Source organism: Crocodylus siamensis, chromosome 6 (genome assembly GCF_052110815.1).
Source record: "Crocodylus siamensis isolate JL-2025a chromosome 6, ASM5211081v1, whole genome shotgun sequence".
Lineage (NCBI taxonomy): Eukaryota > Metazoa > Chordata > Crocodylia > Crocodylidae > Crocodylus > Crocodylus siamensis.
In genome coordinates this window covers 97,045,727-97,058,577 of record NC_143400.1, presented here as the reverse complement: position 1 = coordinate 97,058,577, position 12,851 = coordinate 97,045,727, and the positions used below count along the sequence as shown (strand labels likewise).

At 54.5% G+C, this 12,851-nt stretch overlaps 1 protein-coding gene across 6 annotated transcripts in view; it reads left to right on the top strand.

Annotated features, from left to right (window-relative positions):
* The window catches only part of FGF12 (fibroblast growth factor 12), a 303,175-nt gene extending 295,347 nt beyond the window's left edge, over positions 1-7,828 (top strand). For all 6 annotated transcript variants that reach the window (XM_090051408.1, XM_090051409.1, XM_090051410.1 and 3 more), the window contains one exon: positions 7,261-7,828. In XM_090051408.1, the coding sequence (XP_089907534.1) occupies positions 7,261-7,379 (119 nt within the window). In that variant the 3' untranslated portion in view covers positions 7,380-7,828. The remainder of the gene's footprint in view (positions 1-7,260) is intronic.
* The last annotated feature ends 5,023 nt before the right edge of the window (positions 7,829-12,851 follow it).

Sequence of the window (12,851 nt, the reverse complement as noted above, 5' to 3'; positions counted from 1 at the left end):
CTGAAGTTCAAGTACCAACAACGCAGCAACTCCAACAAGCAAAATGTCTCCACTTTGGATAGTGGGGTTTCAGATGCATAAAAACCCAGCAATTTTAAGGCCTGATATTGCTGCAGAGTTCTTTGACGTCTCAAAAAACGCAGTTGCTTTTGGATCTTTCTGCATGAATGGAAGTAGAGGGGAGCTGCTGTTCTTTTGGGGTTTAACTCTTTGGAGTTTGCTCCTTGCAAACACTATTGCATGCACTGGAATCCCAGAAACCGTACTACGTAATAGCAGGGGGAAGTTCAGCACCTTGTCTCCAAGCACAGGAGAACAGTCAAGTGGCAGTGGTAACTCATGCACTGCAAGGTGCCAGCTCTGATGAGTACAGAAACCCACACACTTCCACCATTTCCCTTTGCATTTTTATTTCTGGTCGTCATGGCTCAAGCCAAACAAACCTTGACAAGACTATTCTACTGTGCAGTAAAGCATCACCGTCTACACATGCAGGCACTTACTGGGCACGTTTACATGAGACGCTTAATGCGTAGTAGCCTAATAACACTGCACAGTAGCATCCCAGGCAACAACCATGCTAATACACTGCTGTGTAGTAGTATTAGGCTACTGCTCAGTAAGCATCACTAAAAAACCTGTGCCAGCGCTACTGCACAGTAACTCTAGTTACTGCACATTTCATTAGTACTGCATTAAGCAGGTACTAAAATAGGCAGTAACTTCTGCACATTAATGAACATGTAGATGCGCCTGCTGTGCAGTAAATAAGTCTACTGTGCTGTAAGCGTACTGTTCAGTGGAGCCAAATAGTATTAATTGCATGTGTAAACGCGCCCACTGTTGAGCAAACCTTTCCCTTAGCTTTAGCTGCACCCCACCATGTTCCTAGTCTAGGCAGGGCCTCAGAGGGAAGGATTTGGCGTGCAGTCTCTCCCAGGCTTGCTTGGCTATTTTTCCCCCAAAGTCCTGATCGTCTTGCTAGATCCCAAATGTAGAAGGCAGATTCCTGTAAGCATGTGCTGCCCAGCTTCTTAGTGATAAACATTCAATCTCCTGCCCAAACCTATTGCCGTTACTGTACACTTGGCAGCTTCCCCTGTTCTTAGCCACCGAAGAGACAGCTTCTGGGGATGCCCTGGCTGGCATTTCCTCCTGGTCCTTACTGGTTTTATAATTATCCCAGCCAAAAAAAAGTTGGGGGGCCTGACTCCCTTCCCCTATCACTCGCATTGAGACAATTAAATCTCTTCAATGGAGCCTTAAATGAAAGGGACTCTTGCTTCTCACTGCTGGTTTGCAGACTGATGGCTTTCTTCCCATGAGAGGACCCCAGCTCACGCTGCATGTGATGGCATCCTCCATACCAGGAGCTCCTGCGCCTTTCCTCTAATGTGGCCTTGAACCTGGCAACTGCAAAGTTGGCTTCCTGGTGGGAAAGGATGGTTGTAAAATGGGGCAGCCCCACAGCGAATGACTAGCTGGCTCCAAAGGACAGCGGTGGGGAGGAGGAGGAGGATGGCCATGCCTGTTTCCCTCTAAACGCCGACCACAGCCCCCTCACATAAGCAGTGGTGGCTTATGAGCTAGACACCTGGGATCAGAAGAGACGTACATGAAAAGATGCCACAGCTGCATCTAAAGGAAAACCCACTGCTGCTCACGCCGCCGGAGAGGAAGGCCGTCACGTTGCTGGTGCCCAGGGAAAAGCTCAGTGCCTAATACCGAGCTGAAGAGAAATAAGGGAGCAGGAGGAGTGTCTGCTGAGAGGGGCCTCTCAGGCCAATGAGGAAATCCCCACAGACTTAAACCTGCCATTTTGGGGGGGGCGTTTATTAATAGCACCTGCTCAGCTCAGCTCAACTCTTACTGCCTTGGAGATCAAGGCTCCCAAAGGCCTCTTTGTCCTGCCTAGCCGTCATTTGGCAGGATGACCGCTGCCTCCAGCGCTTGCAGAAAAGCCCCGGGGCTGCAAGTCGGGGGCCAGGGAAGTGAAAACCTTTTGCTTCCATGTGTTAAGAAATGAAAACCGACCTAGCAGCTTCCTCTGGTGAAGGAAAGGACTTCTCCAGACACAGCTCTGCACCGGGGTAGTAGAGCAGGCAGCCCCCCTCGTCCCCTGCCAGGCACGTTTTGCGTTGAAGGCTTTGTGTGTTTCCCCACTGGCGTCTGCCCCCATCTCTGCCCTGCGGTCCAGGCGTGTTCATTTTACGGAGTGCAAAGAACCCCCAGTTCTCACTGATGGTAGGGAAAGAGCCCTTGAACCACTGCACACGTCCTTCTCCAACCCATGTTGCACACACAGAAATGGAGATGTGTAGATTTGGACGGTTTTATGTGGTGGCAGGGGGACAGCAGAGAAATAGGGTTTCTTGCTGAATTGTAGGAAATTCAGGTTGAAGGGACCTCAGGAGGTCCCATCTAGCCCAACCCCCTGCTCGAAGCAGGACCAGCCCCAACTCCACCATCCCAACACCTCCAAGGATGGAAATCCATCTTTCATGCACTGCGGTAGCTCTGACATTATTCTTCCTCTCGGAGGGTTGGTATTCCCTCCCCTCCCCTCCTTCTTATCATAATCCTAGAAATGAGAAGGTCCTGCACCACCTTGCATTAGAGCACGTTTAATTCCTCGCAATGTTTGCCCACGGTGTGTCGGCTCTCTGGCTTCTAACCACTAGCCGCCGTACCCAAAAAGGATGGAGATGCAAGCCTGGGGTGCACTCACAACAGCTCCAGGGATGCCCCTGCCTGCTGTGAAGTACCACCCAAGGGGCAGCGGGGCAAGAAGGAGGCAACTGCTGAGCCCCCAACCCTCTCCCTTCCAGCATGAGCCCATGAGACCCAAGCTATGGAGAACCAAACCCCGGGGCAGCTGTGGTCCCCCACCAGACCTGTCGTGCATGCCCTGTGCTGTGCATCAAGGGAGCCGGAGGCTTTGCAAGCCTGTGAGGGTGGTGTGTCTGCTCAAAGCTGTTGCTGTTGTTGCTGGCTTCCAAAACGCTGTTGTGGGCAGCTCACAGCATGCCAGCAAAGCAAGGTTGCATGCTGTGCAGGCGTTGCATCGCCTCCCTGAGTCCAGGGCCGGGAGGAATGGAAGTGGCAGCATGTGGTATGGTTGTCTGTAGTGTGTCCCCCTCAGTCTGGGACATTGCTGACTGCCGCTGGACAGGGAGAAAACTCAGCCCCAGAGAGACATGCCTCCCGCACCACACACCCTTCTCCTCTTCATGGGGCTGGCACTTGGACTGGAGAAGGGCTTGACCCCCGTGGCTGGCCTCTACATTTGTGGGCATCGCTGTTCAGTGGATGCATTAGGATGTGCGTGTGGATTAGAGTCTAGCACACAGGGTCTGGTTGAATCCTTGGCTCACTGATTTTAAAGTCTGTGTGTGTGGGTAGGTAGGTGCTCAGTTGTAAACCCCCATAAGTCTGATTCAGTGGAAAGCTGGCTCCTGAGCGTGTGAACAGCCCGTGCTCAGACCTGGGGGAGAGCCCGGACCCCGTGCCCTGTGATAGTCAGGGCTGAGCTCTGCTGCAGTGCAGTGCTGTCTAGAAAGCCAACCTGCAAGTGCCCAAGCTAGCACCAGGGGTGTTGGTTGTAGCCGTGTTGGTCTACGGACACAGGCAGACATGGTCTATCTTTTATCAGACCAACTATAGTTGGAAAAATTCTTCTTTGCAAGCTTTCGGGTACAAACACCCTTCTTCAGGCACCTGTGTTTTTTAATCTCAGATATTTTCCTGATGGGGGTCAACGTCATCCCCCACCCCAGCTGTACACAGCTCAGCTGCCGGTAGATCCCTGAGGCGCAGGTTTTCCTAAGCCGGCGTGCTGGATATCCCTGGCTGAGAACCAGCTGATGTGTAAAACGCAGTCCCCACCGCCACCGTCAGTGTTGTGGCGAGGTTTACAGCCAGGGCCGGGTCATCCACCAACACACCCGGCTGCCGGGCACAGGGCTGAACCATGCCGCTCACAGCGAGCTGCCAGCCGCCGCGACGATGGGATTAGAACGAGTTTGGTTCGGTGTTGACCAACCTGGTGGGACACCCCAATGGTGGCTCGCTGGCCCGTCGCTGATCTTGGTGCGTGTCGCAAGTTGTCGAACTCAACGCCGGGGTCAGCAGCCGTGGCCTGTATTATACAGCAGGTCGGACTCGATCCCTGCTAGCTCTGCCAGTCCACAAATGCGAGCGCTTCCCGTCTAGACGGATGCCGCTTGCGTACGCCAACTCACCGAGTCTGCGTAACGCGGCTGCGTGGGAACAGGCCGTGTCGCTGTGTATCCGTATTGTGTAGGCCGGGATGGCGTGCATGGGGTAACTTCCACAGCCAAGCGCCCCGCGCTGCTCTCCCCTCTCTTCCATGATCTGCTCCCTCGGGTTTTGCACTGATTCTGCGAGAGGCGCAGTACGTCTGCTTTGCTCGTCTCCACTTTTGTTCAGTGTCTCTGCCTGGCTCATTTGCTACTTCAGTGCATGGATTTCTTAATTAGTTTTAGCTGTGTGTCCTGTCCAATTGTGTGCTGCTTGATTCGTATTCGTGACTTGGATTTGCAAGGTGAGCGAGTGGGTCTGGATGCTCACCATGGTGGAGAACTAACCTGTGGGGGTCAGGACATGTCCCATTGCCCTCCCTGCTGCAGTGAAGTTTCTCAGTGGGTTGTGGGCGAGCACGTGCATCCTTCTGGGCACGCAGACAGAACGGTGGGAAGGCAAAGGAGGACTGTCAAGGCTTGCAGGATGTAGCCAGCATCCTCGCTGCTGCCAGGACTAGGGGGAATTTGGGGCTTCCTCTTGTTCCTGTGGTTTGTTTGCCAAGCAGACGAGGTGCAGGGTAGTGCTCAGGCTGGGAGCTTAGGATGCTTGGATTTTATTCAGCATCAATTCAAGATAAGCAGGTCATTCATTCTCTTTCCTTTTGTATTTCCCGTTGAGAACAGCCTTGCCCACGGTACTTTACTATTCAGTACAGGCTTCACTGGGGTGTCGTGAGGCTCAGTTAGAGTGCGCAATTAAAGTGCTTCAAGAGCCTTGGATGGCAGGCTTGCTATATGGGCAAATGAATGTTTTTCATTGCTGAGATATTCTGTGCAATATTGCCTATATTGCTCTGCACTTGACTGCACTTTATTGCCGCCCTACATTATTCTGCATTACTATAAATGTTTTTGTAGATAAGAGTGAAATGCCAAGCAATTGCAACATTTTCGATCTGGCTCTAATTGCTGAGATTTATTTGGAAATCAGGGCAAGGCTACCAGCATCCAGGGGAATTGCACTTTGCCATAGGTGGTGCCCCCCCCCTTCTTTATTCACATCATTTAGACTGGAATTGTTTAATTTTTCCTTGGACTTGCTCTTGTTGAGGAACCAGAACCAAACTACGATGGGCTTGATTCTCCCCACTCAGCCATGCTGTAATAGCCTAGCAAACAGTGTGGTATTCGGCCCCTCTGAGGGACCCTGCCAGGATTGGAAGGGTCAGCTTTGCTACCTGGCCCCATCCCTGGGTCCCATTTCCAGCACATTTGCCCATGAGAAGGGTCAGGATTTGGATGGATGGTCCAGAAGGCCCTATTTGAAACGGGAGCTGTGACGTTTCTCCTGATGGGGTCAAGCAGAGACCCTTATTCAACAGCTGAGGTTGCAGGCAGATGGCCTGAGCTAGCCCTGGCTACGGCTCGAGCGGCCAGGAAGCAGCAGCATGCGGGTGCATTGGAAGGGACAGGCGGGGGAAACACCTCCTTGCTGTCTCCAGTTGCACGTCCAGCAGTGCGAAGGCAGAGCGGGCTCCATCCTGTGTCACATCGCACCTGAATGGCACGCGGGCAGCCGCGGCCCCGCAGCGCTTGGACCTCGCTCGCCATTTGGGGCTTGACTCCCAGCACACATGCATGCACACGCCGCTGAGTGTGCTCGATATGACTGTGCTCTGGCTGGGTGGGTCCCTGCATAACGCTGGGCAAGGACCCCAGTGGGGGCAGAGCAGCAGCCTTCTCACTGTGTGGCCAGTAGCCTCGGGGTTAGGACGCTCCTCCAGGGAGCAGGACACGCGGGGTCCCTGCTCCATCGCCGAGGCAGGATGCAGCAGTGCACTAACTGCTAAGCCTCTTGACAAGGGTATTGGTCTAAAACCTGGGAGCCCTGCCCTGATTCCCCCCCCGGCAGGTACAAACCCAGCGGGGTTGTATCCCCCCACCCGAGGTGAGACTGATTTGGAGACAGAGGAAGTGCTGAGGACGTATTTGCTCTCACAATACAAGAACGAGGGGTCGCAACACGAAACAAGCGGGCAGTAAATTTAAAAGTAACAACAGGCAGCTCTTTTACACCCCGTGTGTCATTAGTGTGGGGCTCGTGGCCACCGGATGTGGTGGAAGCTGCAAGAAGGGACTGGACGCATCCTTGGAGGAAAGGGGCCGGGCCTTAAAAACCTCCAAGGATGGAGACTCCACCACCTCTCTGGGTAACCTGTCCCAGTGCTGCACCACCCTCCTGGTGAGGAAGGTTTTACTAACATCCAACCTCAACTTCCCTTGCCGCAACTGGAGGCCGTCGCTCAGATCATGAAGTGCAGTAGGACGGAGCCCTGTAAGTGCCTCCCAGCATGGGGAGGCTCGCAGGAGCGGAGGAGACATGCTGCATCAAGCTACAACACAGGTGGCTTCTCCCTGTCTAGACGAGGCTTTGCTTCCTCCCTGCCCCGGGGCTTGGCACAGCGTGGCCCGGTGTGATCCCAGCACCGAGCGCAGACCCCAGCACGTGGCTAGAGGGTACAACAGGTTTGGGCACAAGGCTGCAGTCGCACAGACGGGGATGCTTTTCTTGTCTCACGTATTTCCTGCTGACAATTCAAGGGAGGGAGCCAGGCTGATGCTTTGATGCGTTTCTTGCTGGTGTTGGCACCTCGAGACTATACATGGCACCGTAAAGGAGGGTGTTGGTATACACAGCTATGCATAGATGTGTGAAAAGAGCAGACACTAGGGACGACTTAGCTGGGAGCGACCGGGTCAGCCCTTACTCCCTTTAGAGGAGCGAAGGCTCCAAAGGCTGCAGCTGCCAGCTCAGGCAGAAAGGACCGCGAGTAATGGGACAAACCGGGATTTTCTGTGCAAGTGATGTGCGTGTGTGTAGGGAGGGAGATGGGGGCAGGGGGAAGGCTAGGAAACCCAATCCTTCATACAAATGATGGACAAAGAGCCCAGTCTCTATAGCAGCACGTGAGCTAACTGTTGCCCTTTCCGTCCACAGTGTGCATGTACAGGGAGCCATCGCTGCATGAAATCGGAGAGAAACAAGGACGCTCAAGGAAAAGTTCAGGGACACCAACTATGAACGGAGGCAAAGTCGTGAACCAAGACTCAACATAGCTGCAAAACACCCCCCTTGCCCCCACTTCCTGTCGTCCCCCTCCCGCCCACCTGCCCACCCCACCCGGTGAAACCACACGAGACCACCACAAACTGAGCAAGGCAGGACCTACCAGTAGCGGCTAGGATTCTGAACTCAAAATCTTTTGTTGAGTAGGATGAGGAAAACGACCCCCCAATCTTGCCTGTCGCAACGTTTTAGAAAAACAAAACAAAACAACCCCCCCTCCCCCAAAAGTGAAGAGAAAAAAAAAGTTTTAAATCAGAACTCCATTAACATTTGCAAAAGCAATTGTTTGCTCTGTGATCAAAAGGGGGGAAAAAAACTCATCTCTGCATAATAATACTACTATGACAACTACTAATAAAGTAATAAACACTAACGACAAGAGTACTACTGCTACTAATAAAGATGTTACCTTTAAAAATAAAACAGAGCTTTTGGAAAATTGAACTTGGCAAGCAATGTGCCGGAAGCCGGCGAGACGAAAGGTTGCGCTCTCTGTGCTTTCGTGTTGTTCTTCCACGTCCCACTCGCATCCGGGGGGGGGTTGTCGAGCAGGAAAGGCAGGGATGGCACCTGATGCTGAATTAAATAAATGACCTGGGGTGCTGGCCCTTGCAGACTGGGAACCAGCTGCATTTGGCTTCTCCACCCGCGCTAGAACAGCATCCTTGGGTGATGGTGGCATGACCGGTGCATGCCTGAGCTGGGTGTACATCTTGTGTCCTTTCCTTCCCTTTTGTTTTTCCATGGTTAGCTGCCAGGGGAGTTTCATAAACAGGCTTTTGCGCCTTGCAAGGTGAATTGGTTAATTCATTAGGGGTTTAGGATGCTGAGACATGCGGTTTTACTACTGTGAAATGAGAGGGGGATAAAGCTACCGAAACGCCTGCAATCGAGCAGGAAGCATGGGGAGTTCATTGCACAAGGGCCTGGTGTGTGCACGGGAGAGGAGCAGGGCTGCTGGGGGGGCAGCGAGAGGAGGAGGGTGAGTGTGCAGGGTGTGTGCGAGAGACTAGATGGCTTTCTTTACCACTTCACTTGCAGCTCAGCCACTCTCCAGCCCCGCTGTGTTTTTCTGCACACATATTCATGTACCAAGTGGCGATGCCCTCTTACCCCAGCTGAGCCTGGTTTAGCAGGAGAGTCCCGGAGAAACGTCCCTGTACGCAGTCTCCCTGCGCACAGGCCAGCAGCAAGGTGGAGTGATGGGCAATGTGTGGTCTCCACACGGCTCCGCTCTCGGTTTGCTGCCGGAGAGCCCTTTCCCTGGAGGAAACAAAGCCCCAGCGTGTCGGCCCCATGAGGGCAGGGGAGCAGCGTTTGCATCTCCTCCACAGCAGCTGAGCTCTTCCCTCGGCTTTGCAGAGGAATCCCGCCCTGGGGGCTCCAGTCCTGCAAGCACCACTCTCCATCACTGCCTGCTGACACCCCTTCTCAATCCCTGCCCATCACCAGGGCATCTGGCCTCTTCCCAGAGTTGGGCCTCGCGGCGTTTGCTGCAGTAGGAATATATCTAGCGTCCCGGGAAGCCGTGGCTTTGGTTTGCTTCTTGAGCTTCTCAGGCTTCATCCAGCTGCCTGTTGCCTGCCATGGCCAAGGTGGGCCCGGCATCCAAGGACAAGGAGAGTAGGAAACTGATGGCCGCGAGGGTCTGGGCAGAGGCAGACACGGCGTTAAGGCTACACATGGGAGAAGTCCTCTAAGTCATGAAACCCACTGATGCAAAGCTTTCTGGTGCGTGAAATGCAATAGAAACCAGTACAATCACCGCTTCGTCCCTGGCCCTGCTGCAGCTGGGCTGTGATTGCAGGTGGCGCTGACTGCAGTTCGCTTCTGGTGCCAAGCAAGCTGGCGGAAGAACGCCAACCGGTGTGAAAACAGAACGACACGTGCGCGCACATATACACACATGCATATGCATGCACACATGCATGCACGCATGGGGTTGGTTCCTGGCCTCCACAATTAAGAAAGCACACGCCAAAACAAATGCCAGAGGCTACGGAGGACGCTGCGTTTCCACATGAAGAGACATGCTTGAGCCTGTTCGCGCCCTGCTTGGGAAAGCTGAAGCCTTGCCATAAAGCCCCATTTTTCTGGTATCGCTGCTGCCATCGTCTTCCCTGCTGCCCCTGCACAGCCTGGGGTAGCGCCTGGAGCGCGAGCCGTGGCTAGGCAAGCATCCCTGCAGCTTTGAGCTGCTTCAGTTCGACTCTTCCTAAGTTACTCCTCCAAGAGGTGAGCAGGGCTGGATCGCTGAGGCACCGAGGGCTTCTTTTCAAAGCCGCGGCAGCGAAAGACTTCAGGGCGAGCTTGCGGGCCGGAGCCACGGGCATCCTAGTTGCTGCAAGGCTCAGCCTACGTGGCGGGCATGGAGCTGTGTTGTGGACTGCTAACCAGCCACGGGCCCATGCAGTGCCTGGGCTTCTCAGTAATGCACGGCCTCAGACGAGGGTCCATGCAAGCCAGCGTTACGCTGGGGAGAAGCAACTGGGCTTGCCTGGTCTTTCGCTTTCTGGCTGGATGAACTATTGATCACTTAAAAGTTGGCCTCTTTCCTCTCCGGCCAGTGTTTTAACTCCTGGCCTCCTGTGAGCCACGTCGGCAGCTCCGCCACCCGCCCCTAAAAGGCTGGTCGACCTGCTTCAGGCACCGGCCCTGGGAGTAGGTGCAGGGTGCTGCACTTCTGCATTGCCTCTCTCAGGTGTTTCCACCCGTGGCATCTTTTGTCTAGAGCTGGGTGCCTCCGTCCCCTTCTGGGCTGACCCGAGATCACAGCAGGTGGAGCTGCAGAGACACCCCTTTCTCCTGTGCTAGGGGCACAAGTCCCTCCATCGCACACTAGTGTTAAGCACAGGCTTCGCACATGGGACAGGCAGAGGCCTCTCACGGAAACCCTTGTGGGATGGGGGCCACAAAATTCAAATGTGGGACCACTTGTTGGGGGGAAGGTTAATGCCATCACTGGAAGCCCAGAGGTCCATCCCAGCCTCCAAGACACCTTCACCCATTGAATCCACTGAGCACGTGGTTGTGAGTTCGGTGGTGTGTCCTTTTCTCCCTGGGATAGTTGCATGGGCAGGTTGCAAAGGCAGTTTGCACTCCTGTGCAAATCCACACGGTAGTGTAACTGGGAATGATGGGCACCAGCCCCATTTCCCCCAGCGTGAGGAGGGTGGCCCCAGAAGACTGTGGGCGCAGAGCTAGGAGCGGCCGGCCTGCGGACATGCAGCTCCAACACCTTGCCAGCCTGGTCCCCAGCCCCATTGCAGCTTTAGCAGGGTTGTGGGGGTATGAGGGGTGTTGTTTCACAATCTGCCACCCAACCAGACACAGAAGGGGACATGGGCACAAAACCGCCATTCTCATCTCCTGCTTTTCATTGATGCTTTCTAGTGTCAAGGTCGGGATGCTGGATTCAGCCTTCCAGCGCTGGTACAACTTCTGCCCCCATCCATCATCTCCCATAGCTTCTCTGAGGAATTGCACTGTTGATTTTAAAAGCACAGGAACCAGGGCCATTTGTTCAGCTTAGAAGTGAAAAGAGGAGGTCAGCTCCTGCTCTCGGACGCACCGAAGCCGCCAATGATCTGGACCTAACGCCTAGCAGCAGAAGTTGGCCAGAAGGCTTTGCTGTTAAAAGAAAGCTGTTCTCTCCCGGGAGGGACAACTAAAATGCCACAGCTCAGCAGCAGGATGAATAATTCACATGCCTAAAAACAGGGGAGGCTGCCATGCTCGTCGAGCGAACAGAGGCAAGCTGACGGGAGGCCCAGATGCCAGCGCGTCCGTGAGAGCCGAGCACCGAGTTCTCGTCACTGTTGCTTGGTTTTAACGGCTGCCCCTTTGCAGCCGCACGTCGATGCCAACGCTAGCGCTTGCTAGCTTGGAAACATCGAGGGCAAAGACGCCGTTGCGGTTTATGGCGGTTTGGAGCATCACAGGTTTAATGAAGACAATGCAAGAAAATAGGCTGTTTTCCAACATGGTTTCAATGGAAAAGCCCTCGCGGGCGTAAGTTGATCGTACTCAGCCTCCGTCAGCTTCAGAGAGCACCGAGGATACGTTTGGTGCTCCGGGCTGGAGCTCCCCAGGTGCCCGTGGCTGAAACTCAGTCCTCCAAGATCCTCCACAGCTGCGGTCTCATGCTTGGGAAGCCGACGTGCCCTTGTTTCTGCCAGGGATGCCCCCGTGGTGCATGGTCTGAGAGCATCGACCAAGCCAGGCCTAACACGAGACGTGCTATCGTGTCGCTGCACCCCATACTCAACCCCCATGTGCATGTACGCGGCCAAATGCTTTACCCAGTTGCAGCTTCACCCAGTGTGGGGGGAGCTGGTCCCTCCTGCCCACGCAGCAAAGTGATCCAATGGCGGTAGGAAAGGCATCCTCACTTGAACAACCATCAGGCTCTTTGAATTGCCTTGGCAGCCCGGTTGTGCGCAGTTTTTGGCTCTGTCCAGCCCCCAGCCAGGAGGCAACACTGTCAAATCTCTCCCTGGCGGTGGCACTGCCGGCCAGGCACCCAGCAAGGGCAGGCGGGTGTAGCGGATGGGCGATGCCTTAGTTTTCAGATCACCCTGAGAGCCAACATCTCCAGCCCCTTGCACTGATGCAATGCCACTCCTGTGCAAATCCACACGGTAGTGTAACTGGGAATGGGCACCGGTCCCATTTCCCCCAGCGTGAGGAGCGTGGCACCAGGAGACAGTGTGGGCGCAGAGCTAGGAGCGGCCGGCCTGCAGACGCATGCAGCTCCAACACCTTGCCAGCCTGTTCCCCAGCCCCACTGCAGCTTTAGCAGGGTTGTGGGGGTATGAGGGGTGTTGTTTCACAATCTGCCACCCAACCAGACACAGAAGGGGACATGGGCACAAAACCGCCATTCTCATCTCCTGCTTTTCATAGCTCAGGTCCTGGCCCCCTGTCCAAGGGCTGTTGTTAACAATGCAGAACCCTGTGCTATATCTTATATGTACCACAACTGGCATTCAAGAGGCATCGAAGGGTATGGCTGGGTGCAGGGCTGGCTTCAAGGAAAGTGATGCTCACAGCCATCCCTGCCCCAGAGCATTGGAGGCAGTAAGAGCATGTTCACCCTGCAGCAAAGGACGTGTAGATTCAAACCCTGTGAAGTGGAGGGAGGCCTCGAATGCAAGTCTGTGACATGCTGTAACCTCCAAGTGATTTGTGCAGGAGAAAGACCTGCTGCTGCCTTTTACTGCCCGTGGAGACATTAGTTGTCCTGCTTACACAGACAGTGGGGGTGGGAAGCGGAGCAGACAGCGGTGTCTCAGCACAAGGGACATCTTCCCCACTGGAGCAAATGTGGAGGCATGCCCCTCTATAGCTGCGGATCCATTCCCAGAGGTGTCTAAGTGCCACTCATTCAAACGCATGGGAGCGCCGGGTGCCCTGTGTTAGTGGAGCAAGACATCCTCCATCCTATTGCTGCCTCTCCTGAT